The 26,969-nt window shown below is 45.7% G+C and overlaps 1 protein-coding gene across 30 annotated transcripts in view; it reads left to right on the forward strand.

Moving 5' to 3' along the window:
- ZMYND8 (zinc finger MYND-type containing 8) overlaps positions 1 to 26,969 on the forward strand; it is a 124,428-nt gene that overhangs the window by 39,105 nt on the left and 58,354 nt on the right. For 20 of the 30 annotated variants that reach the window (XM_027070270.2, XM_053199864.1, XM_053199865.1 and 17 more), the window contains 8 exons: positions 92 to 240; positions 7,851 to 8,069; positions 10,957 to 11,070; positions 14,267 to 14,359; positions 15,541 to 15,628; positions 18,087 to 18,142; positions 22,369 to 22,446; positions 23,494 to 23,609. In XM_027070270.2, coding sequence (XP_026926071.1) covers positions 92 to 240; positions 7,851 to 8,069; positions 10,957 to 11,070; positions 14,267 to 14,359; positions 15,541 to 15,628; positions 18,087 to 18,142; positions 22,369 to 22,446; positions 23,494 to 23,609 — 913 coding nt within the window. Of the gene's footprint in view, positions 1 to 91; positions 241 to 7,850; positions 8,070 to 10,956; positions 11,071 to 14,266; positions 14,592 to 15,540; positions 15,629 to 18,086; positions 18,143 to 22,368; positions 22,447 to 23,493; positions 23,610 to 26,969 lie in introns of those variants that run through there. The other 10 variants (XM_027070282.2, XM_053199866.1, XM_027070281.2 and 7 more) reach the window with 2 other exon arrangements.

Consider the following 26,969-nt stretch of genomic DNA (forward strand, 5'->3'; position numbering starts at 1 on the left):
CGCTGTGCGCCCCCACACCCACACCCGCTCCCTGTGGGGGCTGGGCCTCCCTGACTGCTTTAAAATATGTGGTCCTGTGTGTCTCTTTCAGATCCTGGCTCCACAGAGAGAACAGCCCAGAAAAGAAAGTTCCCCAGCCCTCCGCATTCTTCCAATGGCCACTCGCCACAGGACACATCAACAAGCCCCATTAAAAAGAAAAAGAAACCCGGCTTACTGAACAATAACAATAAGGAGCAGGTAAAGGGCCACTGGGAATGGTGTCCACACCAGCAGGACGAAGGCTGTAGTGGGAAGCGGTTCAGCTTTCCGGGGGTTTCTGACAGCCGCTGTTCTTGGCATTTAGCAGGCTGCCTTGCTGCAGCTGTCATTTGCATAGGACAAGAAGGACAGCCCAAAATGGGTCTGTGTAGCGATTTCTGTTAGCTTTTCAGATCTGTGTTGGGGACAGGGCAGTGACCCAGATGAGATGAAGGATACTGTGCTTTAGGATTTGGGGATTTTCCTTGGATTTTATTTTTGCACTCTAGGGCTGTTTCCCCACGTGGCCTGAGGATTTTTTTCCTGCTAGGCCAGGCTGGTAGGATGGTTCTGAGCTCTGCCTCGGGGTGGTTGTGTGGCTAAGGCAGGCTCCCTCCTGGTCTCAGCTTTCTCATCTGTAAAATAACGGGTTTAGGTCTGTGGTAAGACAGCTGCTGTCTCTACCCATTGTCCACTCTCCACTTTGGTGATTGGTCACCCCTTGGTCTCATTGCGTGTAGACCCCAGGCGGCACGAGTCTTCTCTAGACCCCAACCTCCTTCTGTAGCCAGGACCTATCAATGAGATAGGAATATCCATGAGCCATCTTGGATCTTGCTTAAGAAACCTAGTTTTAAAATTCTCGAATGTAAGCTAGATATTCTTCTGATTTAAAAAAATGAGAGCTGCTTTAGTGGACCCTGGGGTCCAGTCTCCTAGTATTGGAAGAAACAGGATGTCCCAGGGGTTCTGATACCATTTCGGTGGGGATTCCTTGGGATGCATTCATCCATCTTGTGCATTATGGAGTGCTGACGTGGGCCCTGGGGATTGGAGGTTGAATAAGACAAGGTTGTTACTTTCATGGGAAAGAAACCTAGCAACGGTTAAATGCCCAGAACTGGGAGAGGGGTACATTTCTGCACACTAATCTATTTCCATTCTCAAAATTACATAGTGAAATGCCAGCTCTGCCTTTGCCGTGTGGCTGTGGGCAAGTTAACCTCTTTGTGCCTGCTTTTCTCATCTACCGATGGGAATGAAGGTCCTGCTCCTGATTGCACAGGGTTGTTGGGATGAACTGAGCCCACTGATGCAAATCATAATAATAATAATTAAGCCAGGCTTGACACGAAGTGGAATAATCACACAAACCATGTGTGAAATCGAGAAACGACAGCTGTAGAAGTGTTCTAGGACTGGGCTGTTCGGTATGATTGCCACAAGCCATGTGTGGCCACTGAGCACCTACCTGCAAATGTGACCCAGGGACTGATTTTTTTTTTTTTTTTTCCTGGGTTGGATAGTGCAAGTCTAATGAGTTGGGAATCCTGTTCAAAGAGAAGAAACAGATGGGTCCTAAATACATTTTTAGGGAGATTGAGAAAGATACGCCAGTATTGGCAATAATAATCATAAAAGCAGTGTTGACTCACTCCCTGTTGTAAGCATTTTTCTGTGTTAATGTTTGTAATCTTCCTGTGAGAAAGGGCTGTAATTATCTCCCTTCTGCAGATGAAAACATTGAGGTTCAGAGAGGTTAAGTTGTCTCCTCAAGGCCTCTGAGCAAATTCGAAGTTGCATTCAAGCTCAGGTCGGCCGGTCTGGCTTAAAGCAGTGGCGACCATCTCTGTCACCCAGGAGCCATCCCATAGCTGCTGGGAGTGAAGACTGAAAACGAAACCCCAAGGCCACAGATAATCCCCAAACCTTAATTTAGCTAGTAATTGAACTTCCTGGGCAAACCCTCCCTTATCGGATACCAGGACGCCTCAAGGCAGATACTGTCCCCTCTGTGCAGAAAGCCTTCTCCTTCGGCCTCTCTCTGTGTGTGCGCACACGCATCATGCTTTTTGAATTCCTACCTGTCCTTTAAGGAGCTGGCTCGTAACTCTCTTTCTGGAAGCAGATCAGCTTGGGCAGTCCACACGTTTTCTTCTCTCCCTTCCCCATCCATGTGTACCATTTCTCTTAACACACGAGGCCCGTGAACACAATGTCGGTCCATGTTTCCCTGAGAAATAGCCACAGGGTGGAGGTTCGCATAGGCACAGTGCGTTCTAGACGTAGAAAAGAGGAGACCCCGAGTAGCTGGACACAGGACACGGTGACGCTCCTGAATAATCTGTAATCTTCAGTATTGATCGAGTTTACAGGACTGTTGTACAGAGGAAGTGTCCTGACCCACAGGTCGGACTCTAGCCTCACTGCATCTGGGAAATTCACTCTGGGACCTCGTCAGTTGCTTTCCTAGCTTTGAGCTTCAGTTACCTTGTAAAATAGGGGTTTGGATTGGGAACATTATAAGGTTGATGGTAGGTTTTTCAGATCTAAAACTCCCTGGGGCCCAACCGTCAGGAGTTGGCGAAAGAGAAACGGGCTTAACTGTAAAGAAATGAAATTCTTGAACCTTGACCCCATAATTCATTCTAGCATATGGTATTTGCATAGTAGCAACAGCCTCCCTCACACACAGTCTGTTTTTCCTTAAGGGGAACTTAAATTCCTTAAAAAAAGTTCTTCTGGGCACTTTCCCTTCTCTCTTTCTTCATTTTAGAATTCTATAGCATTACAGAATTACGGAATTAAAGGCAAATTGTAGGTCCACGAGTGCTGGGTTTTACCAATAATATAATTTCTTCGTCACCAACATTTGAAGATCATGAGATTTCAAATAACAACTTGTATTTTTGGGTTCTTATAAAAACACAGAAAAATCCAGCAACAGCTGGAGCGGAGTAGAGCTTGCGCCTTTAGACGGAGGGCCTGTGGGCTGTAGTTTTCCACACTCCCCACCCCTCCCCGCAGCGTGACACCCGACTTGCTTTGCTCATTCCTTCTGCCTCTAGTTCTCTTAATCGTTCAAGTGCTTTTGGTTTTGGGCACATGTCAAGATTCTTCTCCCCTTCCTCCCTTTTTCTTCTACTTTCTTTTTTGTGTTCAAAAAATAAATCCTCTCTGGCCTTATAGAAACACCCTCCCTGCCCCCATATTTTTCCATTTTTGGTAGAGACCTTTTATTACCAAGTGGAGATGGGGGTTGAATTTTTAAGGTTGGACCCTGTTTCACTCATTTTTCATGTATTAGGAATTCAGTACTTTTAGGGAGTTGCAAGAGGAACTTTAAAACACACTTTAGTTTTAGGGAAAAAAGTATTTAGGGCTTACAGTTCATTTTTTATGGCTCTTTGGTCCAGTGGTTTTGCCCTGTAGGAACGGTTTGAAAACATGTAGGTGTTTTTTCTACATCCCAAAGCCTGGAAGGATGCTCTGGCATTTTGTGGAAGAAGGTTAGATTGCCAAACGTCCTGCAGTAGATGGCCCAAGAAATATCTTCCCTCAAATGACATTAGGGCCTTTACTGAAAAATACCATTCTAACTTTCAGTTCTCAGGACATCTGACTTTGAAGACTCCCTTCGGGAGGTGTATTTTTATTTTATTTTTTCCCCATCATTAAAGGATTGAGAAATAACCTGCTAAAAGATTGGGTATATCTTTGATCAACTATGGCAAAGAAACGATGGGGTTCCTCCTCACTGCCCCTGAGCACAGGGTATATACATACCATAAATGGGTGGGCTAGAACTTACTTTCTCGGGCCCACGCATTGTCTTAAGAACTTAAACATACTCCGGAAGTCCCTTGTTGGGCTGGGGCAGTGTATTAATAGTTGGGACTGTGAAGGGGGTTGTAGGCTTGCTGGCTTCTCCCTCAGCCCAGGCAGCACTGGGAGAGTGTATCTGCCTCGCTGCCCCGATCACTGGAGCTGTCCTGGGGCTGCTGCTTAAGAGGGGCCAAGTTCTCCCTCTCCCTGTTGTCTCGCCAGCGTCCAGGCTGAATGCCAGTGACATTCCTCACACTCCAGGGCTGGGCAGTTTTTCCTTAGAGCACTGTTTGTGCTTTAAATGCTGAAGAATAAAAGCTGGAACAAGGACTCTTTTCACTTACCTATGTTACCTCTGTGCTCCAGGTAGGGATTCGTGTTTGTGGCCTCTCCACAGGGGCCCCTCCATGGTCCCACATGTACTCTGTGCTCCCACAGAGCCGGCGTACCCCTTTTCCGGTTTACACAGACCAGGTGTCAGCTCACTAGAGCCTGTGAGCCGGGTGGGCCCAGAGCCTGTTTTTGTAAATAAAGTTTTATTGGCACGCAGCCACGTTCATTCATTTACATACTGTCTCCGGTTGCTTTTCTGCTACTGTGGCCGGCTTGAGCAGTTGTGCTAGAGAGAGATCACATGACCTGCAGAGCCTCAGCTATGAACTGTCTTCACAGAACCCTTTGTAGAAGTTTTGGGTCGCTGGTATAAGACTGAGGTGTTCTAGAAGTGAGTTCATGAGCCCATCTGTTTTCTTGTTAATCAGCCTGTGGAAGAAGCAGGGAAATAACATTTGCTCACACAGCCTGCAGTTATCCCGTAAGAACATAGGTTGCAACCTTACTAGCAGGCTGGTAACACACCTTATACATAGGGGGAGAAAATCATAACTCCTTTCACCTGGAATGGTTCGCTTTTCCTCTTTTAAATGTTCCATATTTGTTATCAGCCTGTTTGTCAGGAGCAGGAAACAGCAGATGAGGCAGGTATCTGATTGAGATTAGCGGCCAGGCCGTTCTCAGCAATACAGCTGCTGCTTGTGGAACGAGGGAATAGCCTGCAGAGCGTTTGGAGCAGCCTGGCACCCCGCCCCGCCCCGTGATTCCCCCCAGGAACATCCATTCCCAGCCAGTTGTGGGGTGGGGGTGAGGACTTGGGGTGGGGGGAAGCTTCGCTTCACGAGTGGCCATCCCGGGCTTCTACTAGACAGGAAGGACCTGGGCTGCCTGTTAGGGAGATTAGCTGGCCTTTCGATCCTTCCAGTTTTGTGTAGATTGACTCTTCCTGTCCTATTATTAACTTGCTGAAAGGAAGTCGGGCACTGAGCTATGGCTTACTGCCATGTGGCAAAAGCCACAAAGGCATTCTGAAAGACCTCGGGTTGGAAATAGTTCTGCTTGCTTGATATGTGAGGCTTATCTTTCAGTACGAGGATCTTCTCCCCCTCTTCCCACTCCCCACCTACCTCTTCTTTCTTGTCCTGCTTCTCCTCCCCTTCCCCCTTCCCCCGTCCCCCTTCATCCCTTCACCCCTGTCTTCCTGCCCCAAATGCACACAACCATTTCCTAGGCAGATAGCGAACGTTGTACATTGTGGTTCTCAACCAAGGGCCGTTTTACCCCCGAGGGATGTTTGGCAATATCTGGAGACCTTTTTGATCCTCACAGTTGTGTGGACGGGGTCCTGGCATCCAGCCACGGATGCTCCCACACATCCTACGGTGCACAGGACAGCTCCATCCCACAAAGAGTTTTCTGGGCCGAACGACAGCAGTGAGGGTGCGAGCCCCCGCTGTAGGTGGCATTCTGCTTGTATGTCCCCTTCTGTGGAGTTCCTAGCTGTTTTCCGATCCCCCCGCCCCAACTCCAGCTCTTTGCATGAAACAGAAGGTATTTTTGAACTACAGAGAATGTTCTGTGAGGGGGTCACTTGGGCATTAGAGTCTCCTCACCCGGCATCGTCTTATACAGGGAATCAGGGCGAGAGAGGGAGCTGTGAGACCCCTGATCTGGGCCTGGGGGCCAGAGGAGTTGTTTCAACCTAGTTTTTTCAGCTCTTCGGTAAGAGTAGCTGTGTGTGTCCTGCGTCCCTCTCTGGGTGGTCGTGAGGACAAAATGAATATAGTGTGTATGATAGTATGTTGAGTATGCGGTCTGGAGAGAATATTGTAACGGTGTTATTCTCTGGAAACCCAAATATAGAGCAGTGCACCAGACCTGAACCAGGGAAAGAACGGGGCTCAAATATTATGCAATCATCCTTAAAAATCTTAGTTGTTTTCTTAGTAGAAATGAGAGTGGGGAGGCTTAGAAGGATGGATTAAAAAAGATCTGCTAAGGAAGCATCTGGGAGGCTCTTTATCAAGGAGTATAGAAATAGCAGGCATTTTGAGAACGTTAAAACCTCATAATAAAAACCAGGAACAAGACACAACTGCTTGTAATCTTGACAGTTCTGGGAATTATCCTGGGCGGGAGGGTCTCGGGATAAAATAAGGGCCTCATATAAATTAGGAAAAAAAGAAAAGTAGTATAAAAATATTAGAGATGAATAGACAAAACAGATGTTGCTTAGAGAAGATATTTAAAAAAATTTTTTTTGATGTTTATTTACTTTTCAGAGAGAGATGGAGACAGTATGAGCAAGGGAGGGTCATAGAGAGAGGGAGACACAGAATCCGAAGCAGGCTCTAGGCTCTGAGCTGTCCGCACAGAGTCCAGCCTGATGCAGGGCTCGAACCCACAGACTGCAAGATCATGACCTGAGCTGAAGTCAGAGGCTCAACCGACTGAGCCACCCAGGCGCCCCGAGAAGATACTATTTTTAATCAATAAACTAAGAACCATTTATTTGTGAGGTCAGGATTGGAAAAATCCAACATCATTTCTATGTACCAACAATAACTACTTAGACAAGAGAGTAGAAAAAATCCCATTCATAGTATCAACAGAAATTAGGCAGCTTTAACCAGCATATGAGATCTTTGTGGAGGAAACGGTAATGTTTTGCTGACAAGGAGGGAAAGAAGCTCACTGTCAGAGATAGGTGCTGTGGTTGTGGAGATTAGCTATTATCCATAGAAATCGAGGCTCCAAGTGGGTTGAGGATCTTTAAGAAGACCACGTAGGCAGTCACTGGGTCACTTTGATGCTTACCACCAGACTCTCTCGTAGTACTTCTGAAATACTGTATTTGTTACTAATTTCCAATAGACGTTTTCCCGATAAGTTTCTTCTGAGTGATCTTACATGTTTGGAGTATGTCTTTGCTGGATTCTATAATTTATTATTAGGGAGACATTTCTTGTGTTTTGAGGACATTACCATGTTCAAGAATCATAGCTTCGGGAAGCCTCTGATTGGCTCTGATACTTTATGCATTGTGGGGGGTAGACATAAAAAATGAATGCCCCCCCCCCTTTTTTTCTGTGACTTAAATTCAGTTGGTCTGTTCTCCAAAAGCCCGTGGAAAGAATTGTAGGGTGAATTGCCACACATTTGTTGGCTTTGTTTAGACTTCCATACCTGTGTTAATAATATTAGTAATGGCAGCAGTGTGTTAAATGCATATGTTGTTACATCGTCTCGTTTAATCCCAACCAGAATTCCGTGAAATTGGGTATTATCATCCCCATTTTACAGATGAGAAAATTGAAGCTGAGAGATGAAGAGATTTGCCCAGGGTCATGCAGCTGGTAGAGCTCAGATTTCAACCTGGGTGTGCCTAGGTCGTAGCCATTGTAACTCTTCTGTTAGGGTAGCTATTAACTCTGGTCAGACACCAGCTTTTCAATCTATCTCCGATAGAGGAGAGAGGGAGAAAAGGAAAGTATCTTAGTATCTAACGAGCTGCAAACTGTGTATTTAGTAGAGTAACCCAAGATAGCTTTGTAATGAATGTGTGAAATGCTGTGATTTTCTTTTGTTGTTGTTGACGTATTTGTTCAAATTCCTTTTGCGAATGCGCATGTGTTTTGAAACTGAACCTGTCTCTCTTGCCTACATTTCAGTCAGAACTAAGACATGGTCCGTTTTACTATATGAAGCAGCCACTCACCACAGACCCTGTTGATGTTGTACCGCAGGATGGACGGAATGATTTCTACTGCTGGGTTTGTCACCGGGAAGGCCAAGTCCTTTGCTGTGAGCTCTGTCCCCGGGTTTATCACGCTAAGTGTCTGAGACTGACATCGGAACCAGAGGGGGACTGGTTTTGTCCTGAATGTGAGGTTAGTTCCTGATGAACGAATGCATTCTCTGCCTCATTTCCTCTCCTTTTTCTTTCTTCCTTTGATTTTAAAAGTTTCAAATCATCCAGATATGGAAAAAAAAAAAAAAAAAAGAAATTTCTTGCATTCCCCTTGTTCTATCCTGGTCACCCCCCTTTGGGGACCAGCTTTGGCAGGGGCCTCAGCACTGCGGCTTTTTGGAAAAACAATTGCACTGAGTATTGGTTTTGATTCTTCCTGGGTCTTTGGATCACTCTGGGATCTGGAACCTTCTCCGAATTCTCCCGTAATGAACATTTCAGAAGTTAAGTCCTAAACCGTTAACCGTTCCCATGTCTTGAAACGATCGCATGCGGGGGTCTCCTCATCTTGGATGGCGTCTCCTGCTGCCTCATTGAATCATCGGTGGTAGCCGAGCCCAGAAGACCACTTTTGGTTGCATGCTGCTTATGGCTGTCCTCTGATGCTCTCAGGCACGCCACGGCTGTTTCTGCAGTGCCCATTGGGTGCTAGGGATTCGGCAGGGAGCAAAAAGGGGCACGCTTTACAAGCTTTTCAGGAGAAGAGGACGGAAACCCATCGAAAGGAATCAAAGAGGAGGAATGGGGAGTAGGGAGGGTGGAGGGCGTTTTCCGTTACAAGTGAAGAGGCCCGGGAAGGTCTCCCTAAGATTTGAGAATGGCGCGCAGGGAGGGAAGAGTGAGCTGCCTTCAGGCAGAGGGTGCTGTGGGCACAGAACCAGAGTAGAAGCCTCGTGAGGAACACGCATCCGGGTCGGAAAGCCGAAATGCTTTCCGTTAACACCATTATTACTGTTCTCCTCAAATCTGAGGTGGCTTCTTTTCTTGGCGACTTGCAGTTACGACGCTTTTTCAAAATGCTGCAAATGATGTCATCTGCAGACTCATTTCATGCAGAGTGTCACTTCGGTTCGAAGGTATATTAGAGCTTGGTCTCAAACAACGAGATCTTTAGGGAGGAGAAAAAGCAAGCTTTATCAATAGTGGTGATACTGCTTTTGTGTTGGGAAAAGAGAAAAATAAATACTTGAAAAGAAACTTGACATCAGATCGATATGATGATGACGTTTTAATGGTGTTCTGTGCCTGAGATTGTGAAAGATGGCGGCAGGCTCCTGTTGGGTCCCTCAAGACGGGGCGACGTGTCGGACGTGCTTTGCTCAGCGATGCCCTCTTGTTGTGGGGCTCCACCTGGTTCTGTTACATTCAGGGTGGGCAGCGGAGCCTTCATCCGTGTCCTTGTGTCTTGACCCACCCTTCCCGATGGTTTAATAATTTTCCAGAAACGAGAGTGGCTTTTGCTGCAGATAGATCTTGATGAATGTGGACTGGAACATGTGGGATTTATTTTGCTGCGTAGAAAGAGCCCAGAGGCAGGGCCAGGCCAGGGTTTGTTCATAGCCAGACTCTTTCTGTTTTCATTGTTGAGGCGGTATGTCCCCCATGGCCATAGGATGGCTGCTGGGGTTTTTTTTTTTTTTATCACTTGTGTCTAGACAAAAATCCCTCTAAGGGGAGGAGTGTTTTCTCTTTTCAACCCTTTTTAAAATCAAGCAGAAGGACTTTGCCCTTCAGCCTCCAGCTGACTTGCCCTTGGCCTCACTCATTGGTCAGGATCAGATCGGTCCTCATGCAAAAAAATCTTGGAAATGCCTCTCTGGCACTTGGAATCTATATTGTGGGAACCAGGCACTGCCAGCCGGGAGAGAGGGATTGGGGATGGAGGACAAGTGAATTTGTTCGCCATGGATAGTTACCTGGAAACACACAGCAGTTCAAACAAACAGGTGTTCTGTGTCTAAGATTTCGGGCCACACATTTCTTCCAGGGGTGCATTGGCAGTGCAGTCAACTGGGAAGACTGGCTGTTTCAGGCTCTGGGAGCCAAGCAGTTAGATGCATGCGTCACATACCGTTTTCAGCTTCTGAGCAACTCTTCTGTTGCCCCTTTCCTCGACAACCAACCAGACACATCTGAAAGTTCCTTTTGGAGGATCCAGAGATATAAAGGATGAAAACTAAATCAAGATTAATTGGAGAAAACTTTTCTCAGCTCTCCCTACACAGATGGTTAAAGAGTGTTTCCTGACATCATCAGAATTTGCTATTTTCGTTGTTGTTGCTGCATAAGGAGTCTGACTCCGGGATATGGTACCAGATTTACATAGCAGAGTCTGGTTTCAGACATTTCTCTGGGCCTCTTCTTTGATGGGAATTTCCCTTTCAAGATGACATTTATTTCCCATGGAGACAGACGAGACTGTGCGCCTTGCGTAGTTTGCCTAGAATGTCCTGAGTGGGTTCACATCCGTGGTGACAGAGAATGAAGCCATATTTATATTTAGTTCACTGTCACCCCTTGGATTGTTTCTACGGAGAAGACTGTCCTTTTCCATCAGTGATGTCATTGAGTTTAGTAATGCCTCATCAGTTTCCTGAAAGGTAGCCCAGAACCCTAAGGGGATCAAATTAAGTGACTGATTTCATTGTGTACAGAGATACCCTGGAACCGTCAGTGGTCTTTCCTTTTCACATCCCCTTCTTGAGAACCCACAACCGTAATCGTGAGTTTTCAGGTCCCTGCCTACCTGCATCTTTCTCTGATTAGGTCATCTTCATGAGTGCAAACCCTTCCCAGATAAGGTCATCAGTGGATTGATGTGCCTCTTAATGTTTATCCACCGATTCAGTGTATGATCGAGTAGATTGGGGTCCTTCTCCAGTGAAACAACCAGTCTTGTTTGGATGGAAAGGATTTTTTTTCTTTTTATATGTGCCTATCGGAACACATAAAAGGGAGGAAAGGGAACTGTGTATGGGGATAGTAACTTTTTTCTAACCGGACGTTTGTGTGATTTTGACTTGTAGAAGATTACAGTAGCAGAATGCATCGAGACTCAGAGTAAAGCCATGACAATGCTCACCATTGAACAGCTCTCGTACCTGCTCAAATTTGCCATTCAGAAAATGAAACAGCCAGGGGTAAGAAGAAAGTTCCTCTTGATACAAGCATAAGTGGGAAATAGTGACTTTTGTTATTTTCTGTTAACATTCTGAGTGGTCTCTGCTTTCCAGACACCTGTGCGAACTCTGGGCCTTCTTAGGTGCCCGGTTCAAATACCTGTAAATTAAATACGAGGCATGACGACGTTCGGTTAATTCTCTCTGGTGAGCACTCTGTGTCCCCAGGGAGTGTAATCGGGAAATGGCATACAGTAGAAAGTTGGCGGGGATTTAAAATTCTGATTGGTTGTGAAGTGAAGCCTCATACTCATACCCCATCAGGTAAGGAACTTTTGTGTTTCTTCCCTTGGGAATTAGTAAAATTCCATTTCAATGACAGCATGCAGTACAGCCGGTTTATTTAGAGTCAAGGTCTGATGATGGAACCTCCAAGTAAAATGCAACCTGTCAAGAGGTGGAGAATTTGGTTAAATTCCTTCAGTTTTGAAACGGGATTTGATGTACAACCCATGCCCCTTAAAGAAAATCCAGATGGGAAAGCAGGGGTGCCACATTTAGCCGGCACGCACTGTTTACCAATGCTTCCCTTCCCCAGAGGCCTGGTCACATCATACACACCCATGGTGGTGTTACTTTTTTTTTTTTTTTTTTTTTTTTAATTTTTTAAAATGTTTATTTTTGAGACAGTGCGAGAGACAAGAGTGCAAGCAGTGGAAAGGCAGACAGAGGCAGACACAGAATCCGAAGCAGGCTCCAGGCTCCGAGCTGTCAGCCCAGAGCCCGATACGGGGCCCCAACTCACGAACCCTGAGATCATGACCTGAGCTGAAGCTGGACGCGTAACTGACTGAGCCACTCAGGCGCCCCTGGTGTTACTTTTCATGTGACCTTTTTCAGGAGGATGGTGGTAAAACTCCTGGTTCTTAAAAATACGTTGTGCCCATATCATCACCATGTTAGGACATTCTGTGGATAGACGAATCTAGAGGAACTTAGGGTAGGGTTTTCCTTTTCTGGTTTGCACAAAGGCACCATATAGGCTAGTCGTGACCCTTTGTTAAACTCCAGAGTCTGCTTTCTAAGTCAAGTGAATATACAGCCAGGTTGAAACTCAGGGTATTGAGTGTAGCCCCTGTGGCCTCATTTCTTAAAAACAACAACAAACCTCCAAGCTTTTGTTTTGAGATTAGATTCTGAAATTCGATACCATGACAGGAATTCAGAGTGTGCCAACTGGGTGTTGCTAAATTGGGTATCTGTTTGTCTCTTTAACAAAAATCTCTGTCAATGGAAGCAAAAGCCTGGATGGCCTCAGTTTGGAAAGAAAAACAGTTCTTTTTTTTTTTTTTTTTTTTTTAAACTGTAGAGTCGTTTTTATGTTGAGTGACAAGGAATTACTTCCTGCTTTTTCATAGGCTGAATGATATCTGCTGAGGACTGTTTACAAAAAGAATAGATTCATGTGGAGTTCTCAACACTGTAGAATTATAAGCCAAAAAGAAAAATCGAAGAAGGCGTTAATTTCTCACATAAATTGTTTGATGTAAAATCAATCAGGGCAGAAAGTTGCTGATGATATTGAAGCATCTTTTTAACTTGGAATGGCCAGACACTTTCCTTCTGGGCAAAAGAGGGCTCCCATGACAGCAAATGGTAGCCCTTTCAGATGCCTTGCTTGAGTATCATTTGGTGTTTCATTAAATCTTTTAGATATTGACAGATTGATTTTTAAGAGCTTAAGATTTTATTTTTATTTTTATTTTTTAAAAAATATTTTTATTATTGAGAGGGAGAGAGACAGAGAGTGAGCAGGAGAGGGGGCATAGAGAGAGGGAAACACAGGATTCAAAGCAGGCTCCAGGCTCTGAGCTGTCAGCACAGAGCCCGACGAGGGGTTTGACCTTGTGAACTGTGAGATCATGACCTGAGCTGAAGTTGGAAGCTTAACCGACTGAGCCCCCCAGGTGCCCTGGATTTTAATTTTAAATATATATATTTTACTTTTGAGAGAGAGAGAGAGAGAGAGAGAGAGAGAGAGCGCGCATGCACGTGCATACATGCGTGCATGAGCAGGGGAGAGGCAGAGAATCCCAAGCAGGCTCTGCACTGTCAGCACAGAGCCCGATGGAGGGTTTGAATTCATGAACCAGTGAGATCGTGACTTGAGCCAAAATTAAGAATCGACGCTCAACTGACTGAGCCATCCAGACGCCCCAAGATTTTACTTTTAAGTAATTTCTACACCCAGTGTGGGGCTCGGACTTATAACCCCATAGATCAAGAGTCACATGCTCCACTGACCAAGCCAGGCAGGCATTTTCAAATCTTTTGGATTTTTTTTTTATTAAAAAAAAAAAAAATTTTTTTTTTAAAACGTTTATTTATTTTTGAGAGACGAGAGAGACAGAGCAGGAGGAGGGGGAGGGGCAGAGAGAGAGGGCGACACAGAATCTGAAACAGGCTCCAGGCTCTGAGCTGTCAGCACAGAGCCCAACACGGGGCTCGAACTCCAGACCGTGAGATCATGACCTGAGCCGAAGTCAGTTGAATAACCAATGGAGTCACCCAGGCTCCCTCTTTTAGATTTTTAAATATTGGTAACACCACCCATCAACAAACCGGGCCTTGCATTTTGAGCTGATTCACGTAGGGCTTAAGAGAACATGGATCAATGAAAAATGTTGACATGGTCCCTGTGTTGTGGGTAATTTGGCTTCTTAACAGGGGAGCAAAATCTCAATGTCTGAATTTTCCCTCCGAGTGTAAAATATCTGTTGGCCCTTTAGGGGGAGTTTATTTACTGTGTCATCCCTAGGTGTGACTAGATTTCACTGACAGTCCGTTTTGCAGGATTTTTGCAGGACGTTGATAAGCCTTATTCACCATTCACGTTCAAAGTAGCTGATTGTGTGTTCTCTTGTTGATCTTAATAGAAGAGGACAGGACCTGTTAATTTGGGTATATATTGAAAACAAAACAAACAACAAAACCAGAACAGCTCCCATGATGATTGATGACCCTTCAGAACTAGAACTTGAACCAGCTTGGTACTCCCTAAGGTCATTCCTGTATGGAAACGCTTAGAACTGTATCGTCTGAAAAGTTGTCTCCATTTGAAAAGTACTTTGTTGCTATTAATACTCTGTCTTCCTCAATAATGATGGGTTTGTGTGTGTGTGTGTGTGTGTGTGCACCTCTTTTCTTTCTTTTACAGACGGATGCATTCCAGAAGCCTGTTCCATTGGAACAGCATCCCGACTACGCGGAATACATCTTCCATCCTATGGATCTTTGTACATTGGAAAAGGTTGGCCTTCATCAAAGAACCTCACCGTTGTAGCCCCGAATTATCGAGATGCCTAACGACCCTTCCTCACTTCCTGTGCCCCATCTCAAGTTAGATGGTTTCTCTACCTTTCCCCTGCGCCATTTTTATTTGGATGGAAGAACCATTGATCCCATAACTTCTGTAACATTCTTCCAAGGATTGCAGTGGAGTGCCGGATTCTACTGATCAGCTCCAAATGTTACCTCTGCTGGTGATTGCAGCTTTATACCTGAAAAAGTCACACTTCTACGAATGAGTGATTTGCTTGATTTGAGGCCTTCTTACTCCTCTCTCTCTCAGAGGTGCTAATGAGGGCAGAAGGAAGGAGAAAAGAGAAAATGAAGTGTTTGGAAAACCTTCAGATTGCTGATAAAGACGTGACTCCCTAGAACTTATTCTACTGATACGGATATGTCTTTAATGCCTGAAGATGTTTTTTAAGAGTTCAGGCTAGAGTTCCATGCCGAAAATTGTTCTTGGAACACTTTAGATTATGCACATCACTCTGGTGCTGATTTTCAAATTTTTGGCCCCAAAATATGGATAAAGAAAAGCATGGATCCGGAGAAAACATTGTATTGTTTTTATTGCTGACCACTAAATGCTGAGTCAAACCTGTTTTGGAAAGTTGCACACACCCTTATGGTATTTAGAAAAAGAAGGCATTAAAAAAAGACAGGGTTGGAATCCTAGCTCCATAAATTAGTAGCTTTGGAGCTTTGAATCAGTTCCTTAATATCACCATACCTTAGTATCCCCGTATGTAAAATTGCTATGATATCAAGCGTGTCATTAAGTTCTCCCATCACAAGGCTCACGTGAGACTATTACAATTAGTCATAAACATATAAATATATATAAAATATCCTGGTTTATTGGAAAGGGCTGCTGGATAAATGACAGTTGCTTATATAAGAGGCCAAAACTCAAGTTACTGTGATGAATTCAGTGACTTCCTTTTTATAGGATTATAGATCTCAAATATGATAGCATCTTGGGAAATGGGTAAAAGCATTCGTTAATTTGGCAAATGACTGCGAAGGAGATAATGCGCGGGGGAGAGGAGAAAGGAAAAAAAATGATGTGGGGACACAGGTGTTAATTGGCTGCAGCTTGTATAGACCCGTGGGTTATTCTACTCCTTGGCTTTTTCTCCCCAGAATGCTAAAAAGAAAATGTATGGCTGTACAGAAGCTTTCCTGGCCGACGCAAAGTGGATTTTGCACAACTGCATCATTTATAATGGAGGTGAGTGGCTTAGATGGCTCCTACAGAAGAGCGTGTCATGCCCGTTCTCCCACCTTCCCTGAAAAATCTTGCTTTTTTTTCCTCGTGTGCCAGGGCCAGTAACTGAGAACGTTTGTGTACAGATTGCTAATATTTATCAGTAGGGGATGGTGGGGGTCTCTGCATTTTAAGATAATGAGTTGATAACCCATTTCCCCTGTACCAGCAAATCCACCTTCCTCCGTGTTTTCTGTCCTCATAGATTAGTTTTACATAGTCTAGAATTTTATATAAATGGAGTCCTAGTGCATTCTTCTGTGTCTGGATAATTTCATGCAGTATAGCTTTTTTTTGGGGGGGGGGTGACTAATGCATGTTTGTCTCCGTGGTTTTGTTCCTTTTTATTGCTGTGAGTGGTTTTTCGTGGTATCCACCTACAATTTATTGATCCATTCCCTTTGTCGATACTGAAGGATATTGGAGTTGTTTTCCGCTTTGGGCTGTTAGGAATAAAACCGCCGCGAACATTCTTGTGCAAGTCTTTGTGTGGATACACATTTTCATTTCTCATGGGTAAATATCTAGGTGTGGTAGGGCTGCTCCGTAGGTTTATATTTCAGTTTACGAGGCATTTTGGCAAACTTTCTGCAAAGCGGTTGTATCCTTTTACACTCTTCTAGCCACGTGTGGGAGAGTCTTAGTTGTTCCCCATTTCCAGCACTTGGTATTGTCTGTCTTTTTAAGTTTAACCATTCTTGAAGGTATGAGCGGTTATGGTGGTGGTCATTTGCCTTTCCCTTATGACTAACGGTATCGTGTACCTTTTCATGTGTTTATTAGTCACCTGTATATCTTTTTTGGTAAAATATGTATTCAGATCTTTGGCCAATTTCAAAAACTGGGTGGTCTGTGTTTTTATTATTGCATTTTAGGAGGTCTTTGTATTCTGGATAAAGTTGTGTCAGTTGCGTTTTTGTGGATTGAATCTTCTGGACAGAATGGAAGAGAATTTCCATTAAAATCTCCTCTCGTGGCCCCCTTCATGTTGCCCTACCTTCTCCCACAGTCCTCTCTGTCTACCCTCTGGCCACGTAGAGCTCTCCGTGTCCTGCTCCATTCTGTTCCTCTTGTTCTCTGCTAGAACACTGCCTCGATGACTTTCTCATGTCCTTCAGTGTCAGCCTGTCAGTTCTCTGAGGTGCCTTCCCTTGTGACCCAGAAGGTGCTGTTGTTAGGAGATCTCACAGGACCTGTGCTTCCCCATGGTAGCGTTAATCACACTTCCTGGATGGTGCTATTTTTATTCGTTTGAGTTCCTCACCAGGATGTCAGATCTCTCTCTCTCTCTCTTTTTTTTTTTAAGGATGTAAGATCTTTAAGAGCAGAAGCCCTGCCTTCTTCCTGTGTAGTCCTAGTGTAGATGGTTAGCTCATGTGTAAGGGAAGATGTATGAGTGGGTGGATGGCTGTTAAAAGCACGTGTTTTACATTATTAGCTCAGGAGCAGGGCCAGACGTGTGGGGAGGGGAGAAAGAGGCAAAGGGGCACTTGGTTGAAAATCTGTGTAAAGATTATTAACTCAAATATATAGAAAGGCTGGGTAAGATCGTATAAACAAGTGGATGAGATTAGATGGCAGAAAAATAACGCAAGCCAGGTTGGCCATTGGCCAGGCAGAGAGTAGAGACTAGAGAATGGGAACTCCTTTCTGGTCTGAGGGGGTCACCACTGGACAGAGTTATCAGATCTTGTGAGTTTTTAAAGCAAGCCAGACATCGAGGAGTGTGTGTGTGTAACATCTTTTTGTCAACAAGTTTATGTTTTCTGAAAACACCATAATGTTTGAAGAAAGCACAGTTTGTTTGTTTGTTTGTTTGTTTGTTTTTTGCCATCCTGTCTTCTGGTTTAGCGAAGGTGAGGGATTTAGAGTTAGATCTGGGGCAGATTTTCAACTCATTAGCCAAGTAGTCCCGTGTAAACAACGACTCCTGAGCCTTGACATACTTATTAATGAAATGGGAACATTCGTACCTGCTTCCTGATAAGGCTTCTTGAGTTAATAAGAAAATGTATTTTGAGGCACGAGACGTAGCAGAGCTACTCATTTAATTATTTTCTCTCCTCTGTTGCCCTTCATGGGCTGGAGTCTGGAACAATGGGTGAATAAGGCTCCTTTCCACTAATTGGAGCCTTTTGAATATAAAAGCATCTTCCAAATGTTCATCTGTGAACTGTAGGAATCCCACACAAATTGCTCAGTTTCAGAGGTAACATTGAGGCACCAAAGACTGGTCAGTGTTTCTGGGAAAAGTCACATAAGTTAAACTGATATTAGGAGCCAGAATCCTGTGTTTTAGCCTTTAAAAGCTTAATCCTGGGGGAAAGCAAGTTGAAAGGTTGTTAGGGGAAGTGTACTCCCAAAGCCGCGTGTTACAAACGTGTTTCCATTTGAATTAATCATTATTTTCTTATTCCCTTAGGAAATCACAAATTGACCCAGATAGCGAAAGTAGTCATCAAAATCTGTGAGCATGAGGTATGTGTTTCTCACTGTCCTGTTTTAAATGCACCCAGAGTGAGGGGCTGGCGTGGCTGATTTCCATTTGCAGAATCTCTTAGTGGGTAACGGTAGCTATTTAGGAATTTGTTGAGGCATAGACGGTGTCCCCGTAAAAGTGACAAAGAGGGGATCACCCCCGCCCCCATATGCCGGAAATCAACGCTATCTGAGCCGTGATCTTCAAGAGGTGCAAATGACCTTTTATCATTCAGGCTTGCGTCATGGTCAGGAACGAGGCATCTTAGAGTTTTCTTCGTTGCATAGGTGGGGCTCTTAATTTCTTCACCCCATAGTCCGAGGCGTTGGGCCAGGCCCCTTTTAGTCTTCTTGTGAAAGATGTTTGGGTTTTAATGGTATTTGGGGGAAAGGTTTTGACTGTTTCTCAGGGAGTGGCCTGCAGAGTCCTAGAAGTCAGTTCCTCTTAGAAATACCCATGGTTTTGATGGTGCAGAAGAAGTGAACCTCCTGGGCCTACCCTGAGGCTCCAGTGGTTGTGGGGTAGTCAGGGAGCAGAATTTATTAGACCCCAGTGTAAGAGTTGAGAAACCGAGCTATAGCAGATTTCAGCCTCTTGTGCGCTTCACTCATTCATTCATTTGTAAGGGAAACATTTGGATACTTAGGATACTGCCATCTTTGCATATCTTTATTGAATTTTTAAATGTTTATTTAATTTTGAGAGATAGAGACAAAGCACGAGTTGGGGAGGGGCAGAGAGAGAATGAGAGGGAGACACAGAATCTGAGGCAGGCTCCAGGCTCTAGGCTCTGTGAGATCATGACCCAAGCCGAAGTTGTACACTTAACCGAGCCACCCAGGTGTCCCTTACTTATTAAAATTTTTTAAAATGTATTTTTGAGAGAGAGAGAGAGAGAGAGAGAGCGCGCGCGCGCGTGCAAGCATGAGTGGGGGAGGGGCAGAGAAAGAGGGAGACACAGAATTTGTTCCAGGCTCTGAGCTGTGAACACAGATCCTGATGTGGGGCTTGAACTAATGGACAGTGAAGTTATAACCTGAGTTGAAGTTGGAGGTTTGACCAGCTGAACCACCCAGGCACCATTCTACATATATATATTTTTATTATTTAAAAAAAAAAAAAAATTTTTTTTTAATGTTGATTTATTTTTGAGGGACAGATAGAGAGAGAGACAGAGCACATGGGGTGGGGCAGAGAGAGAAGGAGACAGAATCCAAAGCAAGCTCCAGGCTCTGAGCTGTCAGCACAGAGCCTGATGTGGGGCTCAAACTCACGAACTGCGGGATCATGACCTGAGCTGAAGTCGGACGCTTAACCAACTGAACCACCCAGGTGCCCTACATATTTTTTTTAATTAGAAAAAAATTTATTTATTTTGAGGGAGAGAGTGATTGTTCACGGAAGGGGCAGAGAGAGAGGGAGGTAGAGAATCCCAAGCGGGCTCCATACCATCATGGTGTGGAACCAGATGTGCGGCTTGAACTCACGAACCACCAGGTCATGATCTGAGCCGAAATCAAGAGTCGGTTGTCTAACCGGCTGAGCCACCCAGGCGCCCCTTTTTCTAAATGTTTTTATAGAGAGAGTTTTATAATCAATATTTTCACTTAAGAGTGTTTTCGCAGATAGTTAAATACACAGAAAGAACAGAATTTTTCATGGCTTTTATGATGATTTTCTTAGTATAATTGTTAGGAAGGCATCTACGAGGTCTGAGACTATACACATAGCAAAGGCTTTATGTAGGTATTTCCTGATTGATTTCTAGAAAAGTTGTAGCAACATGTATAACAGCCTGGGTAGTTTTTCTGTGTCCTTTCCAGTTTTGGAAGTTATAATTCAAAAAATACGTGTATCTATGTTTTCCCTCCAAATGGCATCTCACTGTGATTTTGGTTTGCATGGTTGTTGTTTTTTTTTCTTACACGTTTATTTATTTTTGATAGAGAGAGACAGAGCACAAGTGGGGGAGGGGCAGTGAGAGAAGGAGACACAGAATCCGAAGCAGGCTCCAGGCTCCAAGCTGTCAGCACAGAGCCCAACGTGGGGCTTGAACTCACAAACCGTGAGATCATGACCTGAACTGAAGTCGGACACTTAACCAACTGAGCCACCCAGGCGCCCCCCCCCCCTTTTTTAAAGATTTTATTTATTTTTTTTTCAACATTTATTTATTTTTTTTGGGACAGAGAGAGACAGAGCATGAACGGGGGAGGGCAGAGAGAGAGGGAGACACAGAATCGGAAACAGGCTCCAGGCTCTGAGCCATCAGCCCAGAGCCTGACGCGGGGCTCGAACTCACAGACCGCGAGATCGTGACCTGGCTGAAGTCGGACGCTTAACTGACTGCGCCACCCAGGCGCCCCAAGATTTTATTTATTTTTGAGAGCGACAGAGTGTGAATAGAGGAGGGGCAGAAAGAGCAGGAGACACAGAATCTGAAGCAGGCTCTGAGCTCTAACCTGTCAACACAGAGCCTGACACAGGGCTTGAACCCACAAACTGTGAGATCATAACCTGAGCCTAAGTCAGACACTTACCTGATTGAGCCACCCAGGTGCCCTTGGTTTGCACGTTTCTGATGACAAGTGATGATATACCGTTTCTGATATGTTCATTGTTGGTTTAGAGATTTGTATGAGTGAGTTGTCCAGCTGCTTTCCCCTTGGGGATTCCTTTGTTTTCCTGGATTTGGGAGCTAAAGCCTACCTGTTTAATCAGTGGGTTACCCCCAGGTGGAATTTACTGGACGCAGGTACTCTGTGTGTGGCATTTCTAAATCTACCTGTTGGCGATACATTGCAGCTGTGTGGGCTTCAATGCCAGGGCTGCCCTGGACCTTATGTTACCACTTTGTTCTCGCCAGTACCTTCAGAATAGCCCATAAGTAGAGTGAGTAGGAACAGGAAATAAATGCCACCACTTTCTTCCTTACTTATTTGTTCTTTTGCTCCTTTATTCAGTCATTTATCCATTGACCTTTGAGTTAGTCAATTATATTTGTAAAATTATTATTTAGTAGTATATTGAGCACCTGCTGAGTATCTGACACCTTACATGATGCAGAGATAAAGAGAAAAACAAGTCTTTTGATGATGGTAAGAGAATAGGAACGAACAGGGCAATGACAGGTGAAACACGTCAGCTCTGGAGTACGTCTGCCTGGGTTCAAATCCTGGTCCGGCCCCTTTGCTGCAGAGAACCTTGGGCAGGTTTCTTGACTTTCTGGGATTTCATTTTTTCCATCCGTAATACGGGGGAAAGAGCAGGCCTGCCTCTGGAGGATGTAAAGAATGAATGAATTAGTACCTGTAGAACACTTTGATGATCCCAGCGTAGATCTCTGATAAATGTTAACCAATGTATTGATCGCTGTGTCACCTAACACGTTTTACATTTATTTCCTATAATTGTTATCTATTTGGTAGGTATTGCTCACATGCCCATTCTGTAGATGAGAAAATGGAGGCACAGACAAGATAAGCAACTGTTCCTAAGGTTATAGAGCTAGTAAATGGTGGAGGCTGAATTGAGATCCAAGAAAGGGGCTTGTGGGTTCTAAGTCGTACTTAGGTCCCCTAGAGGAATGTATTTTTTCAAAGAGAAGGACGGTCGGTAAATGACATAATTTTTAGATTGTGGTCCATTTAGACAAAATACCACCTGCCCTGGATGATGTGACTAGAGCTGGGTGGGAATTGAGCACAGAGAGCAAAAGCCGGGGTAGCTGGAGGTGTTGGGGGAGCTCAGACAGGTCGGCCTAGGCCTGGTCGCACTCGGTGTTGAAGGAGCTAATCTGGAGTTTAGATTTATTTCCTTGTTAGTTTCTCAGCCTTGTACTACTGGCATTTACTCTGGAGAATTCTTTGTTCCGGGGACCGTCCTGTACCTCCTAGATTCCATTTGCAACAGCCAACCGTCAGGTGTACAAGGTGTGGACGATGAGCAAGATGGGTCTGGCCGCTGTGTCTTGGGGGCTGGACCGCAGTGGCAACAAGAGTGGGAAGCTGGTCCAGATGTGGTCCAGAGAGGGGTGGTGGTGGCTGCTCGGGCTGGGTGGGATCTCGGGGGTTGGTGAGAGGTGATTGGATTCTTCTCCGAGGTGTTCCCCACTGAGGGACTTGGTGTAGCTAATCTTAACTGCTAATATCCTGACGCATTCCTTGAGTGTCTCCAGATGTGAGGCCCCTTGCGTGACACATCCTAACATATTTTTGTTTTACAGATGAATGAAATTGAAGTATGTCCAGAGTGTTACCTAGCTGCTTGCCAGAAACGAGATAACTGGTTCTGTGAGCCTTGTGTGAGTTGTATTTCCGTTTCTTACTTCATTTTCAGAACTCATGCCTTAGAGGACTACCCAAGGCCCCCTTTTCTGGGTGGCTTATTTGATGAAACTTTGGGAGAAGATTTTAAATAACCTTTTTTTTTTTTTTTTACCAATAAAGTAATGGCAGAGTGAAAGTAATCCAGGTGGAATAAACATCTGGGGCTGAAAATCCATGTGCCAGAGGGAGCACTGTGATTTCCTGGGTTTATTAACCGCGGGCAGACTGCAGGCTAGAGAGCAAAATGGGGCTCATTAGGGAGAAGGCAGTGAGGTAGTGAGAGTCATAAAGAAGTGTGTTCTTTGACGAATCTGTTTTGAGAGAATTGGAAGTATGTCTCTGGATCGGGTCTATGGGTGTTTCCCACGTGGGCGGTTTGGGCTGGGGAGATGGGAAGAGATAAATCACCCTGTTTTCTTCATCCATCTGTATTTTCCAAACCAGTGTTCTGCAGAGAGAAGGGTGTTCCCGGGGTGGGCTGGTGGGTGAGTGGAGGTAGGGCTGGAGTTCACTGGGGGGCGAGATTGGGCAAGTAACGTGGAAAAGTGAACCACAGTTTACGTCTCTTCCTGCCTTTGGAGATGAAGCCCCTGAAGAGTTGTCACCCTCGAGAGAGAACAAAGGCGGCTCATACTGCCCTTATTAAATGCTGGATACAATGCCCATTTAATCCTCCAGCTTAACAGAGGGTGTAGGCGTCGCTGTCTCCATGTCGCAGGGAGAGGTGGACACTCTTGCTCACGGCCACCTCGGTTAAGGGCGGTGTGTTCAAGCCAGTGTTCCAGCCTCATCTCGCCTGTGGTTCGTTCTTCCCTGTTTTCTCCGTTCACCCCCAGAACCAGCTTCGCCCGGGCCTCCTGGCCTCAGGCCCTCCCAGGGAAGCCCATTTGGGAGACCCTGCGTTGGAACTGCTCCTGTTCAGCTGGTGGCCTAGCTGTCTCTGCACATACAGCAAGCGTTGTATATGGCGCGTCTTGCTGCCCAATGCGTACAAACTCTGGATTTTGTTTTTCTTTTCCCAGAGCAATCCACATCCTTTGGTCTGGGCAAAACTGAAGGGGTTTCCGTTCTGGCCTGCAAAAGCTCTGAGGGATAAAGATGGACAGGTCGATGCTCGTTTCTTTGGACAACATGACAGGTGGGAGTCAAAACTGGCTGCAAATGTACAGCTTTAACTGAACCTTCGATAACTGTGACGCAAGCAGGGGGCGGAGGTATTATCGTGGCGTTTACTGTCGCGACACCAACCAGTGATCTTGTAGTTAAAAATACTGCCCTGTGCTGCGTTCCGGCTGATAATGTGTGTGGGCTTCGTTTTTTTCAGGTATGTGAAGAGAACAATCATGCTTTCCTAGTTGCGTTGATGAAGCTGGCACCAGAATAGGTTCCGTGGCTATTTTAAGTGGTGCTGTTCTTTTTAAATTTTGTGGAGTAAATTGAACCACCGCCCAAATTGCTTTTCAAAATAATGCTTTCAGGGATCAGAAGTATTTCCACAGATTGCCAGTAAATGAATCTCTTATCATTGTGCTGGGTGGTTCTCTCTCCTGTTGCCTTTTTCTCTTAAGCCAAATAGGAAATTATAAGAGGTGGCTGTTTTAACAGGTGGTAGCCCTCCCCCCACCCAGCGTTTTCTGCCCTCCCCTCTCCCTCGCTCGCAGGGAAGTGAATTGTTCTAGCTCTTAGCAGTTTCCTATCCTATGGGCTTGAGAACAGCAGGTGGACCCAGATGAGCAGCAGTTAATATCCTAGTTCTCTTTTAGCAAGTTATGTGAGGATTAAATGAGGCAAAACCCTTTCCAAGCGGCTACCAAGCAGTTTGAAAAAGTGTTTGAGTGTGTTGGGGGAGAAGACTTAAAATTCTGGGGGCGCCTGGGTGGCTCAGTCATTCAAGCGTCTGACTCTTGATTTCAGCTCAGGTCATGATCTCATAGTTCGTGAGTTCGAGTCTTGCATTGGCTCTGTGCGGCCAGTATGGAGCCTGCTTGTGATCTCTGTCTCCCTCTCTTTGCCCCTCCCCAGCTCGCGGTCTCTCTCTAAATAAATAAATAAACTTAAAAATTATACACACCGATAGAATTTACAGAAAGTACAGTTTATAATTTCAAACACCCGAGTCAGAGCTGTTACTGTGTTCACTTTGCTTGTTGCCTTGCAAATAAAGACAGAAGAGTGATTGGTAATCTGTGAAATCATTTACTAGGAATCCTTTGTCTGGAGGCAAAGTGGAAATTAGCTGGGATGGTCCTGGGTTTGATAGGAAGTCTTTTGCTCTATTTGATTTTGGACACTTTGCTGGAAATCTTTTGGTGCTGCCGTAGGTCAGGCCACGTGCTGGATGCTGGGGATACGGGAGTGAGCAGGACATCGTCCCTGCCCACCTGAAGGCTGGCATCCTAGTGGGAAAGACACCCAAGTAAATACCCAAGTAAACACACAGGCAAGGTGATCTCAGGGAGGGGACTTAGAGAAGATCTGGGTGGAGGGACAGAGCCAGCCTGCTGTTTCTTGGGGAGAGCTGGGACACAGTGTGGTTTGGACAGGAGAGGGGAGGAGAGGATGGTAAGTGATGGGTGGGGAAGGGGGCAGGGTCTGGATCACACGGGCTGTGGTCAGATTCTGCCTTTGCTTTGAAGGGCAAGAAGAATTCGTGTCAGGCTGTACATCATTGTAGCATGGCAAGAGTTAACCATCTTGATGCTTTGGGATTATTCTCGTTCTGTCATATAACCCAGTGTGGATATACTAGGGATATAGGTGGGTGGGGGAGATCCGTGCCTGCCACCATGTACCAGATACATCCCAGACTCTTAAGAGTCTTGGATTCTGTTCTTAGCTGAGCCCACTCTGCATGGACATCTTACTCCTGCCTGTCAGTTCTGGACGGTCTTGGGGGGCATGAGCTCTGCCAGCCCTATTCCAGAGGCCATTTTCCCAGAACTGGACGGTGTAGGTTGGTTCTGGGTGGGAGCTGTCGTGGAAGCTGGGCCCCTGCATTGGTGAAAAAAGCCAGCGGCCCATGTCTGATGCCCATGACGTTTGTCTAACCCCCTGTGTCTTTTGTTCCCTTAGAGGGAATGTGGCCAGCTGTTGGCTCGTTTTGGGTGAGGGGAGCCCCTTACGGGGAGCGATTAAGGGCACTCCATGGGGATGGGTTAGGGGGTGCAGGAATGAAGTCACTGAGAGCTTGGGGGAAACCTGAAAGGAGGAGCGTCCCTTCCTCCCAGGAGATGTTCTTAAAGCAGAACTGGCCACACCCAGCAGCCCAGCGCGGAGGCTAAAGAGAATGGATAGGCTCTTTCTCCGGGAGCAGCTTTGGGGCTGTGGAGCAAAACAGCAGCCTGGTCCTGTGCAAGCAAAGTAGGTCAGGAGAACAGAGTAAGAAATGTCACAGCCCGTCACGTGTTCATCGTTAAGTTAATAAATACTGGAGCAGGTCCCGGGAGGCTTTTGTACAGATCAAGGCATGTTCGGAATCGTCTCCTAGCGTGCTTTTTTGTCCCTTAAGAATGTTTGCCTTCTTGAGATTTGATTTCACAGACACACACACACACACACACACACACACACACACACACTCTCTCTCACACACACACACACACACTCTCTCTCTCTCTCTCTCACACTCACGATACTGTACAAAAATCCAGGAGATATCTTCTTAAACGCACAAGAGCGAGCTGGCATGAATTGAGTGCCTTCTATGCACCAGGCACTGTTTCAAGTTCTTTTTGCAGCTGCGGATTTATTCCCATTTGACTGAGAAGAAACCTTGAGGCCCCACGTAGGGTGTAGCTCAGCCCTGTGACTCTGTGGCCTCTCAGGACATTGACCCCAGAGGCTCTCTTTTGTTAAGCAGATCAAGCTTCCCTTCAACTGTGTCCTGGGCCTGCTTTAAGGAAAGAAACCAGGTCCTGAAATCACTGGCAGGTACCTTCATTGAAGGTGCTTGAGACCCTGGCAGGAGACAGTTAAGGCCCTGACCCCAGATAGAAGGGGGGGGAGGGGACACAGTGACAGTGGCCCGCAGCCAGCTGGCTGGTGATCTCCTGGTGCTGCAGGGACTGGTCTAGGTGCATTTCATTTGCTCCCCTTGACCCCGTCCCGGGAAGGGCTCAGCCTCCATTTTATCGATGACAGAGCGGAGGCCAGCTCAGGGAAAGGGAAGTCATTTGTCCAGGAGCGGCGGGGGAACCCCGGCTGTTCCTCAGAGCTGTCCTGTCTCGTCCAGACTCCTGCTCCCCCAGTTGTAACAGCCGCGGACTCTCACCCAGAGGGCATCTGTCTCCTGCCCTGCCTCGTTCTTGCGGTTCCTCAGGTCTCTGTAGGATGACAGCAGCTAGTTGGGGTGATGAGAAGCTGGTAATTTACAGCACGCTGAGAGAGCAGTTAGATATTTTTGGGGTGTTTGGTTTTAGTTTGTGTCACGACCTAGTTATCACCATGAGTTGCAAACCTCCATCCTCTGCCCTGAATTTCACCCCACGCACACACTTTT

Source organism: Acinonyx jubatus, chromosome A3 (genome assembly GCF_027475565.1).
Source record: "Acinonyx jubatus isolate Ajub_Pintada_27869175 chromosome A3, VMU_Ajub_asm_v1.0, whole genome shotgun sequence".
Taxonomy (NCBI): domain Eukaryota; kingdom Metazoa; phylum Chordata; class Mammalia; order Carnivora; family Felidae; genus Acinonyx; species Acinonyx jubatus.